The sequence below is a fragment of the Amphiprion ocellaris genome, chromosome 15 (genome assembly GCF_022539595.1).
Source record: "Amphiprion ocellaris isolate individual 3 ecotype Okinawa chromosome 15, ASM2253959v1, whole genome shotgun sequence".
In the NCBI taxonomy this organism is placed as follows: Eukaryota; Metazoa; Chordata; class Actinopteri; family Pomacentridae; genus Amphiprion; species Amphiprion ocellaris.
Window position 1 is genome coordinate 8,671,086 of NC_072780.1, and position 20,842 is coordinate 8,691,927.

The following is a 20,842-nucleotide window of genomic DNA, read 5'->3' on the forward strand; positions in this document are numbered from 1 at the left end:
AAACGGCTGTTGAGTTGCAGCAGGACAATATGAACATTGGATGCACAATGCTAAAGACATAATCAAATTTCTGCACTTTAACTGAATTTAGAAATAAACTGTTATTTTAAATTGATAGAATCCAGAAAGGTCAATTACCATTTTTTAGCCAGAACTACAGCTCAAATACACTTTATAGTACACAGCAGTGTTGTTTCTCTATTACTTGAGCCTTAAAATCCGATCTCAGTCAACAAATAAACAGACCAATACAGGTAGTTTTTGCATTTTATTGATAAATTATTATTTTTAAAAAGACCCATGAGCCATCTTTTTTCTTCCACCTCACACTAATTACCTTTCCAAGTACTGAATTTGAACTATGTACAAAGTATTTTTTTTCATATTATTTTCTGCTTCATCATCGTTGTCATCATCATCACATTCAAAACAAGGTTAGAAGTTTGAGCTGTGCCCACTGGTCAAGGTCAAGAGACAGGAGTCAGCGTATAGCGATGCTAGCTAGCACGGAGTTCACTGGAGGTCAGAGAGCAGCGATCAGATAAGCGAAGGAGAGGAGGGTTTACATTCTAGTTCAACAGGCAGAAGGAGCAAAGACGGGAAACATCGTACCCTTCAGCTATCTCTCTGATACGGAAACAAAAAAACACCACCTCAGTGATGGAAACAGAAACAAGTCAACATGCAAACGGGAGAAACCGCTTTTTTTTTGGATCATTTGAAGAACAGTGAGGATGGACGAAGGTTATTGCTGTAGTGAGATAAAAGCTGCATGGCACAAATTAAATTAATGATTTAAAAAATAACAACAACAACAAACTCCTGTGGATCTTCTTGACTAACACTGGGCAGCAAAGTTGGCACGCATGGGCATTTAAGAACAATTTCTTTTAAAAGTTGATCATTTTTGAGAGTTAAAATCATATAATACTATGTCAGTGTACACAGGCAAGGTAAATGGTTACAATACAGTATGAATATGCAGCTTTGTGTAGCTGGAGTTTAACTAGCAGCAAAACAACACTTACAATTGCATATAATCGTAGTGCAAAGGGCAAACTGTTCATAGGAGGTCGTCTTATTTTGGTCTGGTCGGTAGCAAGACAAATCAAGAGGGTGCCGTGATGTCAGTCAAGCTGCTGAAAATCTGAAAACCTGGTCCAAAAACACCAAATCCAGCCAGTTTGCTAAGCAATCATTTTTTAAAAAAATCAATTAATTTTGGCATTCATCAAGAAAAATCAGTGTTTTTAAGTTCTTGATTTTGTATTTTGAAGAATTTTGGCAAAACCCTGGGCAGGATTTGCGTCTCTGTGGACCGGTACGGGGTTGATTGACAGGCAGTTAGGTGTGTTCAGCGAGTTACAAACATTACAGACACAAACACGACATGATACAGCTCCTGCATACACTTCTTCAAACAACACCTCTTCAACACGCTCCTGCCCAGACACTCTGCAGACGTTGCACTTCGCTGAACATGACCGGTTTGAAATCTGAACGAGATGGAAAAAAAAAAAAAAACTAATAGTGGAGGAGTTTGTCGTTCTAGCCGTGTGGGGCTTTGCCGAGACGTTCCCACTCTAGGCGAAGCTGTTCTCTGGGTAGCTGACTTTGATGGCCCCCCAGTAGCAGGCTCGTATCAGACAGATGAGGCCCAGCAGGTAGGCGAACGCCCAGGACACGTAGGTGGCGTTGTAACGACTGGCAAAGTCCCGAGTACCAACCTGATAATGAACAGAAGAGCAGGAGAGAATGGCTGAAAACGCAGGTAAAGCTGACAACAAAGTATCACACACATAATGCAAATATAACCATTAGCTTGACATATTTCACCTACAGGTCTGGAAAAGTGTTAAAAGAGCTGAAAATCACTATGGGTCTGGCATGTTAAGAGCTACAGCTATGTGAATGCAGCTAATCTTTCTATTTTATCTATCTATCCGGTGTTGCTAAATACCCCCCAGATTAAATAAATCCATTGTTATTATGCAATAGATTAAAACTGTGATATTTGTATGCAGTTTATGATGTGTAATCTCAAAGTATTCAGCCTCTCTTGACTAATAAATGTCCTGATCATCCACACTACATGTACTCTGCTCACAGAATAAACCTTCAAAAGCAGACAAATAAAAACCTGAATGTTTCCACTTCAACTGAAATGAAAAGTTTCTATCAAACTTCATGATTCTATTGATTCTATTCGCTATTATTGTAGTAACTTCTACCTACTTACTCGTCTATTATACTGAAGCTGAAGGCATGTCTGGCTGCTGTGAAGAGCTGGCTGCCAGCAAATTTCTTATTAGCAAATTTCTCATTATTAAATTCAGGCAAGACTGAGACGATTGTGATCGGCTCAGAAAGACTAAATCATCTAAATAATAGTGCTGTCTGGACCTTAGATGACGGCATCATTCAGTGCAAGGATGGTGTTAAAAACCTTGGCGTGACCTTTGATCAATCTCTTACATTTGTCTCCCACATATGAGAGGTGACAAAAATAGCTTTCTTCCACCTCAGGAAGATTGCTAAGATTCTCTTTTTGTCTTTTAAGGATGCTGAGGTTCTTATCCATTCTTTGGTGATTTCTAGATTGGATTATTGTAATGCTCTCCTGTCCGGTTTGCCTAAGAGGAGCTTTCATAGCCTACAGATGGTTCAGAATGTGGCAGCCTGCATTCTGACTGGAACAAAGAAATATGACCACGTCTCACCAGTGTTAATCTCACTCCTTTGCTCCCAGTTCATGTTAGAGCTGATTTTAAGATACTTCTATTCACATATAAAGCTGTAAATGGCACTGGGCCATCATATTTAAAGGAGCTGGTAGTCCCATATGAAGGTCCTTGTGCTACCAGGGGACGGATCTGCTGACTGTTCCTGGAGTTAAAAAGAAGACAGTCGGTGAACCGTCTTTATGGAACGCTCTTCTGCCTGACATTAGGCAAGCTTGCTCAGTCGTGGTGTTCAAAGCCAAGCTAAAAACCAAATTGTTGTCTTTATCGGTTTTATCGTTCTTATTGTGTCTTCTCAGCCATTGTTTTTATCAGTTCTCTTTTTACTGTAAAGCACTTTGACTTGAAAGAGCTATATAAATAAAGTTATTATTATCAAAAACACAACCAACACAAACGAAGCGGACTGTACTCACTGTTAAACCCACTCCAATGAAAATGCAGATCATTCCAATGGTTATATAAGCACAGCAGCGCCTCCTAGGAAGAGCACTGCCGACAGAAGATCTGCAGGGAGAGAATGAGAAGAGAAAAAGGTCAGTGTGTGATCAGGGACTGTTAGTGTTTCATTTCTGTAATGCACAAATACACAAAACATCCTTTAGATGTTGGTCTTGAGAGAAACATCATCTCATTGTGTTTTGTGTGTATATTTACATGGATATATATGGTTAGAGTGACTCTGAATGAGTCCTGAAACAAACTGGCTAAAAGTACTGTATGTGGATGGTTCTCATTTTGCAATTAAGAGTGATTTTCACAGTGACTGACATTTTCTTTGTTCCATCGTCCCAGTGATCTCACAATGCTGTGAGCCAAAATTCTCTCGCTTCCTCTTTCCAAATTACTCATGAAGCTCCCAACAACTTTATCTCCATCTGGACTCCATACAAACATAATAACAATAATAATAATAATAATAATAATAATAATAATAATAATAATAATAATAATAATAATAATAATAACTGATGAGTTTGTTAATATAGCACCTTTAAAAAACACTGAGTTTAGAGGGTGATTTGACAGACAAGTCAGAAAAAGAGACACTAAAAAATACAGTTAATCCGGTATAAGACACAAAATGCAGAATTTCAGTGTAAATAAATTAATAGAACAAACAGAAATGATGCAAAAAAAAAATAATAAAATTGCACCAAAAATGCCACAGCACAGAGTAAAAGACAGTAAAAGAGGCAACTCTGCATAAAAGCAGGTCAATAAAAATGGGTTTTACGAGGTGATTTCAAAAGAAAACCCTAATTCTGCAGCCGGTTTTCTTCCAGTAGGTCATTCCAAAGTTGAGCACCATCAGATTTAAGTCTTGATCTTAGAACTGTGAAAAGAGCTCCACCACCTGAGGCTCTAAGGCTGAGAAGTGGCTCATATGAGGTCAGCATGTCTGCAATAAAGCTTGGTGTCAGACCATGAAGAGCTGTAAATGTGATCAACAGAAATACAGTCCAGCTGCCCCGAAGCACCACACTGCCATCATCACTTTTTTTTGTGCTTCCCTATAACTTTACTTTCCTCCCCCTCTCAGCTCTCACATGGCCCTCATGTGACGGGACTCAGGCATTCTTCAGGGATCGCTGGTATTCAGATGGCTTAGGGGTGCCTGATCACATGATTTTATTTGCCTTCTACTCCCTTTTAAACATTCTGCTCCCCTGCGTTCACATTTCCTCTTTGTTCCTGTCGGTGTTTACGTGGTCAATCATTTGACCAGTGACGACAGAATTAAGTCTCGGCTGCTCTGTACATCTACCAATGTACAGTTTAAAAAAATCAGGAATTTATCAGGCAAACTGGGATTAGTGGCGCACAATCTCTGCTCATTCAGTCTGACAGGAAAATGTAGACAAAAGAGGGAAAATACAGCAAGTTTACCAGATTAAAAAGGTGCTACTACACCAGTAGTTTCTGTTCCTTATGAGCACTAAGGTACAATCCTGTGACATGACAACAACAAGGTACCTCAACTTTCACCACTGGACTTCTGTCACAGAGTAAGGAAGGAGGCTTTGAGGAGTTACAGAAAGGGATGAGAAATGTTTGACAATATGGAGAAGGAAATGGGACCAGACAGGTGATCTAAGATATAGAAACAGTTACAGAAAAAATCTAAAGGATGACAGGCCACAAGTTAATAAACAGGGAGGTTTGTTATGCTTTCTTGCTCCACAATGACTGAAGAGCCATTTTAGTGAAATTCTCTTAATCACTTTTTAATGTTGGATTACATGATATAAGAAAACAGATCTTTTACTGGCTAATTTAATTTGCAAAGCTTTGAACAGGTGAAAAAGTTGTTCAGTTCAAATATAATGAGCCATAAGTAGATATAAACACTCAAAAGACACACAGAGAACATGGGTAGACACAGAAACTATGCCGAAATATAAAATAAACTGAGACTGACCACAGGCAACAGAGGTGGAGGTAAAGACGTTTTTTTTGGGCTGCAGTTTGTTATTCAGACGCAGTTCGTCTGATGTCTCAGTATCTCTGCCTCCTGCTGTAGATAAAGTCCACATCACCACATTCAGTGGCCTCCCGCTGCTCCTCAACCCAGTAACCCTCCTACCACATTAACATTACTGGTGAGGCCAAGCTTTAATTCCTGTCACACGTCTAGATTAGCCTCCATTCACTCCCCTCCCCTTCCAAGTACAGCAAATCCAGACCTGCTAAAGCTCAGCATCTGACTGCAGTGGATTGAACCATAAAGTAAGAGCTCACTTCAAAAAATAAATAAATAAAAACCTGGACTAATGGATTTCCGAGTATCTACACCTATGGCCAGATGAGTCATAAAAACCACAAACCTACATGGCTGAGAGCTGAAGCCACTGCAGTAGAGGAGAAGTGAGAGATTTTTCCGTACCAGAAGTTTCAAAGTGCTCTGCTTCCTCTAATGTTCAGTTCATGGGATTGTAAATTACAGTTCCAGTAAAACTGAGACCATGGCTTACAATTAGTATGTGAGGATCTGCTTGCCTTAACTTGACGAGTCTGTTAGTGTAAGATTCAACGCTGTGTGGTGTTCACCCAACCTCAGCTTCACCCTGCAGCTCCACCCTGCAGCTCAAAGTAAGACTTTCAAAAGCTCAGACAGAACAAGTGTGTTTATCCACTTCTATCTCAGAGCTTCAAGGACCATGTATGTGGTTTTGAATGCCATTTATCACATATCAGCTTTACTAACATCACAACTAACCATTTTATTAACCATATTTATTGTGCTTTAGACATTTAGATGTATTCTCTATGATTTCAGGCAGCCGTTAGCTTCCATTTATTTATGTACAATCAATAGCGAAGCTCCAGAGGTGCCTCTATGGCCACTCCTGAAATCTCATTGACCACCCCAGATATGATAGATCCACTTCATTCACTGAAACTGCAATGTCCAAGTCACAATAAAAGCTGTTGAAGTGCAAGTGAAAGCAGAATTGATGATCGGCTGTCCATGAACATCACAGAGCGCCAAAGACACAGTTTGTAGCTAAATATGACAGAGCTACACAAACATTAACATGAGGTGAAGGTTATTTCGCTGCTTCCAGCTGTTTTTACAGGAGTTTTTCCTCTGAGTTTATTAAATACCTACAGCATCAAACAGCAGCAGGATCTAGAGAGCTGCACGCGTTTATGAAGTGTCATCATTACTTAGAATTATAGACTATCCCCAGCACTGTGCACGTTTCTCCATCTCAGGCAGGCAAGTTGTCACACAGTCACAGTTTACAAACTGCAGTTGAATCACTTGTTGCAGCTGAATCCTGAACTCCATCACAACTGGATATTATTTTGCTGCCAAAGTTGGATCCATTTACTAAAGTCTAAAGATTTTACTTTCATATCAAGGTTTTAGTTTGTAGGAAGATTTGTGCATTTCACAGCAGGACATTTGCAGCAGTGACATTATTGTGTGCGTTACGTTTCCTCCCCTCAGAACACAACACAAGATATCTAAGGCCATAAATGGGGAAACTAAAAACTGCACACTCAAAATGGGGTCTTCATTTTCTAAAAGGTGACGTTCCCACTCTAGGCGAATCAATCAAAAGGATAGAGTAACTCAAAATTAGGACCCAAAACACAACTTATGTGGCAGTCACTAGCTTTGTTAGGGGTTGTTTGGGGGGGGAAAGGCCAAGAATAACTTGATTCTCACATTCAGACATTCAAACCCACAATTTCCAAAGAAAGTCAGCTGATGGTGCTGAATCTTCTGAGCCACCCTTCCCATCTGAGACGAGAGTGAAAAACCTCTCTTAATATCTTCTCCCAGCCAGGCTGATCACCAATAGCCCACAGCTGAGCTCTACTTCACAGGTGTAGCTGATCTACCTGATGAGCAGGGTGAGCTGTGACCTGGTTTTTGTTCAAGAAAAAAACCCCCACAACTTTTCATATCAATCCATAACATATGTATGGATGTATTATACAATGTGACTTCTTTAATCATTAATATAGCTACCAAAACATAACATCGGGTGGACTAGTAACAATGAAAACACATTTTATTGTACCAACATTGGCTGTAGTTTGATAGATTAACATCACACATGGACCGAAGCTTTAATATTGATACTTCTTTCAGCTGGATGGTTCAGTGACTAGCACCCCTGACTTTGGAGCGGGAGGTCGATGGTTCAAATCCCAGTCAGAACGCAGCTGCCCAGTGAGGACCCTTGGGCTAGATCCTTAGCGCTGCCCCGCCTACCTACCTATCTTGTATCTACTCTCAGATGTACATCGCTTTGGATAAAAGCGTCTGCTAAACGAAATAAAATGTAAACTTTTTTCCATCAAACAATCCGGAGCATCATTTTCCTGGACTATTTTGAACAGTAGTTGCCGTAGTAAACATATTCCTAATTACACCTGTATTATTCTTTGCATGTCACATAACTATGGGCATTAAAGGCAAATTAGGAAACCTGGTTATATGAGTATTCTAATTTTTATCTCTTCTTACAGCCCTGCTCCTCTGCGCTCCTCCTCCTCTGCTGTGATTTGTACTGTGAACAGCTTCGAGCCTGTCGTACATCTCCGTGGTTCTGCCCCGCCTGGCGGCCAGGGAGCTGAGGACGTATAGGTCCAGGAAAATGACCTCCGCCAATCCAGGTGCCAGGTGGATTTCAAAAGGCTCGGTCATGCAACATTCAGCGGCTGTTCAGGAGTTGAGCTGTGCAGCTAGAGACTTAGGAACATCGATTGTGGTGCTTATTGTCTGTAGGAGACTAAGTGCTGTTGAGCAGATCTCTGGTATATTCAGAAATATTAAGAATTCATTGTTCAGTTAGGGGTTCTACTGCCCTGCGTTTTGGTTAGGAGCTTCCTTTGTATCATCTTTTATTTTCTTTCAGAAGGTTGGCATCAGCTTCTAAGAAAAGTTTGCTTCAGGTTATGTTTTGTTCTTTTTTTTCAGTAGCACCCATCTGAATTTAACTCCCTCATTTTTTTATTGTAAACCTACTCTGACCCAAATAAATGACAGCCATTCATTCTGTAACTCAGTGTTGGTTTTTCTTTCTTTTGTTTCCATCCGGCTACCCTAGACAGCCGGGTCATAACAGCTCTCATATTGACATGGTTTGCAACTAGCCTCTATAAAACAACGTCATAAAAGAATTCCTGAAATAAAATTATGACTTAGTTTTCGTGTGTCACCCCAAGATTTTAAACGGCTCCATCTTACCACACATATGAAAAAAATCACTTGAACTTTAAAATAAAAACAGGCAACAATAATGTAACTTTAACAAAAATCTGATCTGATGTTTATGTGGGTTACCACACACAATAAGTGAGCTTCAAGAGTTTGTAAGTTACCCTTCAGAAATGAAGTGAAAGTTGTGGTTAGCTTCTGTACAAAACTTGTAAGTTAAGGAAATTGTGAACTTAGCAACACAACTATCTCATATCATATTTTTCACATAGAAATCCCTGAATTGTAACTTACATTTAGGAATTGTTTCATTCTATGTACTATATAAATGACAGGAGAGACAGAGAGTCTGCTTGGTCGGAGTTATGTTTTTTCATGATGCATTTCTCCATATTGTTTTACATATGTGGATATACATGGATATAATTTTAGAATATGTTTATATAAATGAAAAACAAGCATTGGCATGACAATACGTACACTGTATATTCTTCTTTGGGTCAGTAAAATAGCTGCACATTTAGTCTAAAAGTGGACTGTGTGTGACAGTTGAATGGACTCACATTTTTTTGCAGTGGGGACACTTGGCTAGCGTGTTAAATCGAAGCTCCATCCACTGTGAGGAAACAAGAATGTTTACATTGTTAGTTAATTTACGGCATTATTGAGCATTTGTAACAAACACAGACAAACACAGAAACGTGACGACACACTACAATCCTACTGTGTCTTGAAATCAACAGAGAGCTTATTGGGAATGATTTTACATGATCAGTTTTGATGGCTTGCAGCTATTAATTATTCCGTCATCACAGACTAAATTAGCACCTTGAGTCAATCTTGTGACGTGTTAGTCGTGGTTTCATCTGGTGTTAAAAAAGCAGCGTTATGAAAATATTGAACCAACCACAGATCGGAATGATTAAAAGGGTCTACTGACACAAGTTAAATATGTCACTTTTCACATCTGGCTGCAGAGAAGGAGAAATTTTTACCATTTCTGAAATGCAACACATTTTTTACGCTTTCGATTGCAGCTCTGCTCAAAACCAGATGTGCACAAAGTCACATTATCACTGGTGTAAATAAGGCCGCAGATTGAATTGGAGCAGGTTAGGCTGTTGTTAATATGTCCACCAGTACGACCAGCTTTCTCAACCTGTTGTTGTGCTGGAGGAGAGCCATCACTTCGGAGACCAGACATTGGCTGGGATGACCTGGCGTCCTCACTGCCCTACAGATGCCGCAAGCAACAACGTGCAGACGTTAAGAGGGCAAAACGATACAGGTCAGCGTCACACTGACTCAATGCCTCAGTTTCTGCACAGCACTAGTTAAAACTCTGAGGTGTTGAACTCAATCAAAGTGAACATGTCAAATAAACTGATAGTTCCTCAACACTGAGTGGCAGGGAGACAGTTTTATCTAAGAAGGAACTGACGTGCAAAAGGCCGCTGCAGCTGTAGATTAAAGAGGTAAACTTAATGTTGCCAGGCTGCAATGGACAGTCGTTGAGCCAGTAAAGGAAATAAAGCATGCAGCAAATTCATGCCACCCTGCATAAGTCGTAATTCTGGACAGTATTTCAACAGATAAAAACAAGCTACCACACTTAGAATACAACTAGGCTACAATACTTTACCCGATCCTCCATTTACTGCAGTGGTTTTCTATCACTAAACAGACTAAGAACAAAGGATGAGGCTCTCAGACTCATTAATATGCACGTACCAACAACAGCACAGCAACAGGATTCTGCATTAATAAGCCTGTGATTGGCTGAGGTTGGCTGTGTTTGTAGTTTTACGTACTAGGAAGGTGTTGCCACAGTGACCGCAGACCACCCTCATCCCCTCAGGCTGGATGGGCAGAGCCGGCTGGGCGGGCTGCTCCTCGGGGATCACCATCACCGGGCTCAGGTTGATTATGCGTCTGCTGTCGAAGGCACAAAGGGGAAGATAAGCTTATTTTAACAGCGCAGTCAGGACGGGATTATAAAAGTTATAGTGACCTAGAAAGTATGCAAAGTGAGTCATTTGTCTTCAGCAAGTTCACTTTTGCCGTCTCAGATTTGCCTTCGGAAAAGGATAACGAGAAACTGGAAGCATCATTTGGATCAAAACAGTCTGAATCTCTCTGCTACCTACCAGTTTGGTCGAGGACATCCTATCCTCCTGGACGTGTCTTTACAGATTAGCAGGCAGTTACAGGGACACCTCACGTACTTTTTTCCCGTTGGGGGATTCTTGATAGGCTGCACAATAAACAAACAAACATCAGTTTAAGGAAAACCCAAGTCTGATACAAAAGAATGGAAAAGCGAAGCCTAAAATAGAGGAGAGTAGCTGATTTCAGACACTAACAGCACTGAAAAAGGGCTGGGAAAAGCTTAGTCTTTCGTCTAAATCTAAAATATTTTAAAATATATATATTGGTTCACTTATCAGCTTCAAATATCTACATTTTGTTCTCTGTCATGCTGCATTTACTAGTCATTTGAATGTGATTTTTATGGAATCGGGATGAAAAATGACACAAATGAACTCAAATACTTAAAATTAACACATGGGCAACCCAGTGGCTCAACTGGTTGAGTGGGCGATCCATGAACAGGGGCTATAGTCACCTGACGCAGCAGTCATGGGTTCGAATCCAGCCCATGGCTATTTCCTACAGGTCCTTCTACCTGACTTCCTCACTACTATCCCTTCTAATAAAGGCAAAATATAAATACTAATTTACCCAATTTAAACACAAACATATAAAAGTTTTACAAAAATGACATGAAGGCGAATGCTGAAATCATGTTTAAAGCTTGATCACAGGATGCCAGATGTATTTCTTAAGCTTTAGTTTAACAGAAAAATGCAGCAAGTGAAGGTCTAAACTCTGTATGTCTTTGGTGCTGAGTAACTGGATATCATACGGCTGTCTGGATGCTCAAGCACCACAAATATCACTTGCGTAAAGGGCATTTCCAACCCGGGTGACAGCGCTGACAGCCATTCATTCAGCCTCCCTGCACTGACAGCTCTATCAATGCATCCAGGCTGAGACACTGGCGACACATTCAAGTCATACGCAGCACTTATCACTGACTGATGGATGAATGTCTACGTCGAGGTGATAAAGGTGGGCAATGCCAGGATGGAAATACACTTTTGATTCATCATGAACTACATGTTGTTTCCTGCAAATTGATGCTGGATAATAACACAGATCTGGACACAAAGGCAACAGCTGGATGAGAGAGGAGAGGCTGGATGTCTTTTACTCTATTTCCACTCTGTACAATCAGCATTCATACCACAGTTTCCTCCACTTACCGTAGCTTCATTGCAGACTGTGCACTTGACCACGTGCTGATGCAGTTTTCCATCCAGGTGGATGAGCGACTGGCAGACACGGCAGTTGATGACAGGCACACCGCCGGCATCGGGGCTGGCGATGGCTGTGTAGGGAGGAGGTAGTTCGGCTTTGAGAAGAGGAGGGCGAAGCACACAACACACAGCCAGCTGTTAATCGCATGCATCTGGAATACAGCAGCTTCATGAACAACAGTCTGGCTCTCTGCATCCAGTGAAAGAAAAAGAGCCTTTGTGTTTTCTGTAAACACAGACCGCATCCAGAATAGTTGGGTATGTCTCCTCTGGAGCTCAGCTAGATTCCATGCAATTAATTTATTTTTCACACTGTAGGAGGCAGTTTAAAGTATAAACATCCAGAATTCATTCCTCAGGATACAAGATGACAGATGGACTAGTAAAACTCAAATTGAGGTAGGAATAAAATTCATTGTGCACTCGACAAGTTGGACTGTAACTTGGAGGTTTGTATATTCGCAGGCAGAGGTTTTGCTAGCATCCATGCTCTTTATTCTACATGTTCAGTAACTTTAAATCATATCAGTTTACATTTCTAAAATAATTAGCATCATATCACAACTCATTTTAGCACAGGACATTGTTTATAGTTGCAATTTGTCATACAACACTGTAGCCTGGTAAATATTACCTTTGATTTTTGAATAAAAGGTACATTTAGCGATGGATGAAGAGAACTTTAATTGATTTATTAGCAATCGGACAAGCTTTAAAGTTTTCTGATCAAAACAGCTCAGCTTAACTGAAGATCCACTTACTCCATTAGTCAGTAGTCGTGGATTAGGGCCCTACAACTTGCGTCATTTCAAATATAGTCATTCATCACATGGATTATCTACAGAAAACAACAAAATCTTATACAGAGACTCTAGGAACTTAAGATTGCATTGCAGCTTTATTTCCATGTATCTGATCAGAAATATAACATCTAAAATTAAGTGTCTTCTTTGAAATCTTGTGGAAAATAGAAAATACACAAGCAAAATGTCAAACATTTGCTGGTTCCAACCCCTAATATTTAAAGATTTTCTGCTTTTTTTGTTATTTCCCACTGGAGATCTATTAATTTTGGACTACTGGCAACACCGAATAATACTTTTCAATATGCCACTTTCAGGACCTTTGGGAATTTGTGAAGATGTTAAAAAGTAAAGCCACCTTAGATTCATCAAAAAACTACATGGTAGATTAGTGTATGTTAAAACAATCAGAAATTACTGCCCTAATTTTCAGTCAGGGAACAAAATACAGTATAAATTATAAAAAGAGGCATCTGCTGCAGTACAGTTATTGAGGAGAGCAAATGAATTCTTAACAATATGAGTAATTTTTCACACCATCTTTTCTTGAACTGCCTTCAACACACAACATCATTCCTTTAGTCCCAGCCTGGAAACACAAAAAATATCCTAAATAATCTTATATAATCTTATGCTCCATTCGTAGTTTAACTGTGCACATAATGTATGCAAACCCATGACAGCCTGTGTACGGCTCTGATTTCTCAACATGTGACTCTTCTCTCTTTGTCAGGAGCCGAGTTCCACTCTGTATGTTTAAGAAAGAAACAATGGGTCCTTTTAGATGCCAAACGGATGATGTAAAATCCACTCACAGCCAGGCAGCAGACAGTTAACGTGTAACATTTATATATATATGAGCCAGTAGAGCTTCAGCATGTTAGAATCTAACATCTGCGCTTCAGTTGTCAGTAGTGGACAACTTATACATTATAGAAGCATTAAAGCACTCTCTGAGTCTAACAGTATCCACCAATAAAGAAAAAACATCCAAATTAGCAGACTCACTGCACTGCTCCTACCAATCAATACGGGTTTTTAGACCTGTCCAGTTGTTTAATTAGTTGGATGGCCAGCCCAATAATGTCTTTGTCAATATTTTAGTCCATATACAAGTGTAACAATCGACATAATCAAATGACTGGATGGAATTCATACACTTTATACCTGAAAGAGCTGCTGTGAACTCGCTGCAGTAGCCACTCAAATGAGCACTGTACTGTTAAATCCCACATTAACCTCGTGTATTTAGTCTACATTCCATTTTTTCTGGGTTTTAATGCACTTAGACTCTTTAGCACTAATCACTACCTTTACTACCGCAGTAGTATTCCAGCAAACTTGACATTTTGTTGGATACTATAGGAGCCATTTTCTTGCATCTCTACTATTTCATTCAACTGTGCAAACACCCTCTTCTATGTATCTTGTAGAGGCACTTTATACACAGTCATTCTGTTAGTTTCATTTAAATGAGAGGAAGCAAAAGTCATTTAGTCGTTCTTCATGTATGTACGCGCTGCTTAGGCTGTGATGGTGTGAATGTAGCAGTAAAATGCTCAGTTTATCATTCAGCTAACCACAAAAATATAAAAGTTGCTTGCCGATTCTCGAATAAATCCCTAAAAATTCATCTCTGTGCATCAAAGTTACATATTTAGAAGGCTTTTTTCCCCTGAATATAATTCTCTTGTGCTTAAATTTGGTTACGATGTAACTCTACATTGTTAGAATTTACAGATGCTGCAGCTCAAGCACACCAGCTCACCTACAAGCCTGCTCAAACCCTGTAAAATTGTGCAAAGTTGTGATATTGGAGTAGTTAAGCCACATTTGTTCTAACTGGAAGCTGAATCTGAAGAAGAATGATGCAGAAAACTTCACCCTGCAAGCTGACAGGACTGGTTTATTACATTTGTTTCATATAATAGAAAAATTGGCTTACTGACTGAAGTGGAAATCCTCAGTCACAGTTGTAACTGCTTATTTTGCTCATAATAGAAAAAATATTGCATGGACAAGACAAGATAAAAACTTGCCTTTCATCAGAGGAGGTCTATTTAACTAGATTTGCCTTCACCAAATCAGTTCAGTTACAGTTCATCCATGAACGTCCACACTTGACCTTTGACATTTTGGATTAGAAAATGTCATAATTTCATTATTTTAACCTCTTAGACATTTCTGTGAATCATAATTGGTGGTCACTGTGACCACTGACCACCAAAATCTAATCAGTCCAACCTTGATTCAAACTAAGCGTTTGTGCCAAATTTAATGAAATTCTCTCCAAGTATTTAAGAGATATCATGTTCACAAGAGCAGACAGATGTAGAGACAGACGGACAACCAGAAAACATTCTGGCTGCAGATTTTGCCAGCAACAGAAGCAGGGAAACAGTTTTGACAATGATTCAGTTGTGCAAGCCAGACAAAACAGAAGTTCCATCTTCTTAAATGTGAAGCTGCTGCTTTTCTTTGACCTCAGTCACTGAAAACGGAATATCTTTGGGAACTGGAGGTTTATTTTTGGACAGAAGAAGCAAACTCAAGATACCAAGTTGGGTTTTGGGAAATTATAACAAGACTTTTCTGACAGTCAATTGGTTAATTGGGACAATGCCTAACAGATTCATTGATAACCATTAGCTACAGGCCTACATAATGACCAATACCGTCTCCTATCAGTATATTCAGCATCTTGTGATGCTTTATCAGGTCTTTGTTGGCCTGACTGAGGACAACTGAGCGAACATCTAATCTGACAATCAACCAATTTCCCTCTTGCCTCTCTGACTGAGATAATGGGACAAGTCATAGGTAAACGAGTTTGGCTCTGACATTCAGAGACTCTCAACCAGTTGACACCACGGGGACAGATGGGACACCCTGTCTACAATGGGACAAACCTGGCTGGAAATCTGACCAGAGCATGCCAAAGACTGGACACTCCCACTGTGTGCAGGCAGCAGTTGGCTCTTAATGCACAAAAAAAAAAAACCTAATGAGTCATCCTCTAGTTGCTTTTCTAATCTAAAACGCTGTTTAGTCAGATGCAGGATGTATTCTTGTCTTTAACCTTAAATTCTTACATTACAGCGACTAAATCAAATCCCAATCAACACCTTAAATTCAAATCAGCACTTGCTTCTTTGTTATCAGCCACCAGCGTTCAATCTCAGGAGACGCCCGCTTCTGCTCCTGCTTCTTTCTCGCTGCTCTAATGCACGTCTGAAACTGAACACAGCCGCTATAGGCTTTCACTGGCCGTCCTCAGAGCCAGAGGTAAGACGAGAAGACGCTTTACTACAACCACCAGCAGCACCACAACCTCCAGCCTCCATCACAGCCGGCCTTACGGTCTCTGGCTGCGGGTCGGGGTGGTTTATGGGGTAGATTCAGCCCAAGTGAACAGCTGGTATCCAGACACCAGCTGCTCGGAAGTGTCTTCTGTTTTTTCTGTAAATTCCGGTCGCACATGTGTTAAAAATGTCTTCAGGAGGGGATAATTATTCTCTAATTTTCTCATTGTGGATAAAACTAAACACGGCAATGTGTCAGAGGATTTCTCAGTGCCTTCAACTCCTAGTTTGAGCCACAGAGCTTTAAAAACCAGCAACATATTTAAAGGTTATGTTTGAGTTGAAAAAACTCAGTAATTTTCTAAACATAGTTTGCATGAACCATCGCTCAAAGAGGAGGAAATTGTGTTTTTATTGGGGACTATTTTCTTCTGCGGATTAGCACATTTGTTGCTCTAGTATAAGAAATGGTCTTAAAATGAGACGTTTTTGCCGCAATGACATTTCAGATTATCATTGTGAATTAGATTATCTTCAGTCTGGTATTTTTTTTAGCTTGTACAAACTACATATTATGAGTAATAACCATGAAGTAAAGAAAGAGCGTGCTCAGTTCATTCACTAGATAACAGCGTGTCTGGGCTTCCTGTGATGTAGCGTCTGATCTTTTTTTCCTCTCAGCTTGGTTTTTTAGCATATATGCCCAACTGAGCTGCTTTTCATTTTACTTTGCGGGTTATAATTTGGGGGACTTTTTGTACCATTTCATCGGCTTCCAGCTATGAAAAAGTTCAGCTAAATTCCAATAATCTGGTTCTTCTCTGCTCTGATAAGTGTCTCTGAGCTTTACTTGATATGACCTGACGACAGTAAAAACTGAATATCAATTCAGTGCATTGTAACAAGTTTAAACCCTTTTTTTTCCTGTTGTAATTATTATTCGGTCACAGCACTGTGATCAAACACTTGTTAATGTCTACATCTGTTCATATAAGTGAAGATTTCCGATGTAATTAAATGTATAATTCCTACTTTATGTCACAGTTAAGGTTCTTGTTGCCAAACTGCTTCCGCGCTATTGAAGCTGCTCCTTGTTTGGATGCAGTTATTCTGTGGCAAACCAACAGAAATGTGTTTATGTTGGTGTTTCCGTGTAGAGTATAATTTGGAAAGCCCCTGCTACAGTCAGCATGTACATCAGAAGGATGGAAAATCTAAATAAACTACATTTCATCTTCATAATAAAGAATAATGTTGGGGCTACAGTGTGGCTCATTAATGCAGATTTCAGACAACAAGAAGTTCTGATATCACCATTTGGATAAATTCACAATGCTTGTCTGGTTTTTGAATTGTTGGCAAGAAGAAAAATACAGATCATCACCAGATATGTTTTAATTATTAGGTTTCCTGTCATAATGCAACACTAAGTATTGAAGGATAAATGTTGCAGCTTCTTGATTTTACCTTTGAATCATCTGCTGCAATTTCTGGCTTGCAAACTGGATAAAATGGGCATTTTAGAAGGTCTGCTGTGTGAAAATAAAAATGAGGCGCTCATTGAACCTTGTCAGGTTTGAAAGGGCCTGATGCTGGCTTTTGTTGGCGTCTATTTGTTCTGCCGCTCAAGCGCAAAAATCTGAAGCAAGTGGTAAAATCAAAATCAGATGCAGCCAAGGTCACTGGACTCCACCCTTCACCAGCACCACACTGTGTTCACTGGAGCAAATACAGCAAAAAGGTGGATAAAAACTGGAACTATAAAGGATGTAAAGGCAGCAGAGACTCCAGTCGTGTTCTTAAATGACTCTTATCGTGGATACTTTATCTCATTTCCTCAAAGCAGCTAATGATTAGTCAAAGCACCATCACAGTCATGGTGCTTTAGGACAACATTGCAGTTTTTGGCATCTTTTCCTCAAATTAATCCATCTTACAAACTGGCTGATTGTCCAACAAACCCAAACTGGAATTAGCCAATAATCCAGGCTGCAGCGAGGGAGGAGGGAGAAACATACTGACATTCAGTCCAGCTCTGCTCCGTCACTGTTCTAACATCCAAACACTCTGTCACCAGCCCAGACTTAAAGACTTTATGCATTAATCCGGTGGCGAAATATGAATTTTATACGATTAGACGACTTCCAAACAACAAACATGTTCCTTTTCCTTCGTTGTTTGTTAGACATTAGCCGTCTGTCCTGAAATGCTCCGAAAAGATTAATACACGGTCAATGAATCCATTCATTTGCTGCAGAACAACCGGAAATGTTGTTCATAGGAGCTAACTACAAAAAGGAAAAAATCAGGGGGAAAGCACACTGTCAGAAACTAACTCTTGAAAAGAAATCATCTGTTGCTGACAGAAGATATAAAACAAAACCTAAAGCTCTGACATGAGAATCTGATCTGGATGTTTTATAAAGGACTTTTCTGAGGCTGAAAATAAAACCTCCAGCAAGATCTAAAGCCATCAAAGCGGAAAGGATAAAGCATGTATGATCATGTACGTCTACAGGGTTAAAATATCTGAATTTGATGAGAGTAAATTCAGTGCAAAGGTCAGACTAAATGACTGCATCTAGTCTAAGTGGATCCTGGATTTATGGGCTGTAATTGCCTGGATCCCTCAGCATGCATGTAACCTACATTAAGCAAAATATAAACACGGCCCTCCTGCTATAAATGGCTGTATGAAAACATGCGAGTGTGTTCCAGCTGTCTGTAAAAGATCAACAGTTCTACTCTCATGCAAACAAGCAAACTGATCATGAATGTCATTTAAATCATGTCGTGCAATTGATCCACAAAAGGCCACATCTGGGACAAAAGGCTGCCTTCATCTGCAGTGACTCAGTCGACAACATTAAAGCCCACATCTACTGAGGGCTCCACCGAGTCATTTTGTTGTGCAAAAACACCACAGGCCCCACGCAGCGAGTCGTGATGCAGACATTTCTGCACTAAAAACACGGTGTTAGTGTTATTGTAGGCCCCTCTGTCTAACCCACTGCTCCAGTTCTCACACAGCAAAGCTCCACCTTTCCCCTGGACGGATCTCCCAGCGATGCCCTTGCTTTAGCCTCGCCGCAGTTTTTTTTATTTACGCACCAACCCGATCCGCCCTAGAAATGATTCAGCATGCGGGCGGCTGCTGTGTTTACCTCGGGGGCTGGAGTCCTGCAGGTACGGGGGAGCCGTGGGGGTCACATTCTCCGAGTTGGGGCCCGACAGCAGCGGAGAGCGCTCGTCCATGCCGTCGGAGGCCATGTCGGTAAACGGTGAGAGAACGACGGGAGGCTCCTTGGGCTGCACCGAGTCTTCCCTCAGCACGGAGGAGCAGCCGGCCGCTGGTTGTGGGTCTCCGGTCCAGCAGCAGCAGCAGCAGCAGCCCGGCGACGGCAGCCTGGAGGGGGCGGAGCTCCGAGCGCTCCCCGCCCCCCTCAGACATGGCCCTGGGCCTGGGCAGTGCTCATGTATGGGCCTGAGAGCTGCACGCTGTGAGGGAATTTAGCTGGAAAAATAGGTCAGGAGAGTGTATTAAATGTGGGTTTATTACAGCCTGTAGACCCGCGCAACATTATTTGGTTTTAAGCCATAAATTATCAGCTGTAACTGCATAAGAATCCAGCAGGGATCCCAAACAAGAAGATCAAGTTTCAGTCTTTAAAGATGAAAAATCAATGGTGAAAATGAATAGATGCCACTAGATGTCACTGTAGGATTACTGAGAACCTGTGGAGTCAAAACTGAGTGTTGTGTTTTTATTCCCAATTTCATGCTTGTTGTTCTGCCTCATTATCTATCTATCTATCTATCTATCTATCTATCTATCTATCTATCTATCTATCTATCTATCTATCTATCTATCTATCTATCTATCTATCTATCTATCTATCTATCTATCTATCTATCTATCTATCAATTTGGAGAAAACACCTCCAACTTTATTCTATTTTATTGATTTTTATTTGATCTCATTACCTCCGCAATGTACTGTATATATCTAGCCTCTTTTGCATATGTTGGAATTCCTAATATAGTTTTGTTTTATATGTACATTAAATTTTATTATTTATTGTCGTTAATTTAGCTTGTTTCAATGCACCGTCCAGTGGCAGCTATTTTCACCATGCTCCCATGTATGATGACGATAAAACTGTTCTATTCTATTCTATTCTATTCTATTCTATTCTATTCTATTCTATTCTATTCTATTCTATTCTAATTTGTGTAATAGCAGCACATACCAGTCAATTTTTAGACATTCTCACTCAATTAAACCAACTTATAATGTTGCAAACTTGCCAGAAAACAGTTCATTAGTCACACATCCAGCAGATGCAGAGGAACTTCATCATGTCTCTGGCCTCAGTCTCGATAGTCTGGAGGAAATATCAGATGTTCTGATTGTAATTTGATTTGCAACATCATTTTCTGAAGTCAAGCTTCAGTTTAATATTCACTGTGTAAAAACTGAGGCGGAGGTGGAGTCACAAAGGGAAAATGCAATGAATTTGTAAAACCTTCGACATGAAAACACCTGAGTAAGATGCACTGCGGACCACAAATAGTAGATTTGCAGCTTTTTATTTTGCAATTGCATTGTCTCAAATTACAATTTTGATTTGAAGTTAATTCACAGTCCAGCTCCAGTTATTACTCCTCTCCCATGTGGGTCTTTGAGGTTCCAGGATTTGACTGATTTTAGGTTTGTTTTCTTGTGTAATGTCCCCATATCTATTGATCTGGATGGAAGTTCCTGCACCATCACATGAATAAATAAAGTTGTATTTAATCCGAGTTTATCCGAAGGGGCCAAAGTGCAAACTGATGATTTTCCACTCTCAGCATCGACAACTGTACATAAACTGATGAATCCTGTTATAAGGCAGCAGGACGATGATCAGGGCTGCAAATAACAGTTATTTTCACT

The 20,842-nt window shown here is 40.1% G+C and overlaps 1 protein-coding gene across 3 annotated transcripts; it reads right to left on the minus strand.

Annotated features, from left to right (window-relative positions):
• Nucleotides 1-253: 253 nt before the first annotated feature.
• On the minus strand, nucleotides 254-19,326 carry pip4p2 (phosphatidylinositol-4,5-bisphosphate 4-phosphatase 2). Of its 3 annotated transcripts, none has more exons than XM_035944808.2 (8): nucleotides 19,071-19,326; nucleotides 11,748-11,872; nucleotides 10,569-10,675; nucleotides 10,233-10,356; nucleotides 9,581-9,655; nucleotides 8,985-9,037; nucleotides 3,158-3,248; nucleotides 254-1,727 (listed from the first exon to the last, which is right to left on the minus strand). In XM_035944808.2, the coding sequence occupies exons 1-8, from the start codon at nucleotides 19,174-19,176 to the stop codon at nucleotides 1,584-1,586; spliced, it is 825 nt and encodes a 274-aa protein (XP_035800701.1). In that variant the 5' UTR covers nucleotides 19,177-19,326; the 3' UTR covers nucleotides 254-1,583. The 3 variants fall into 3 exon arrangements, with proteins under 3 accessions (XP_035800701.1, XP_035800700.1, XP_023118776.1); XM_035944807.2 differs by having other exon boundaries at nucleotides 11,748-11,896; nucleotides 19,071-19,324; XM_023263008.3 differs by lacking the exon at nucleotides 9,581-9,655 and having other exon boundaries at nucleotides 11,748-11,896; nucleotides 19,071-19,322.
• Nucleotides 19,327-20,842: the final 1,516 nt, after the last annotated feature.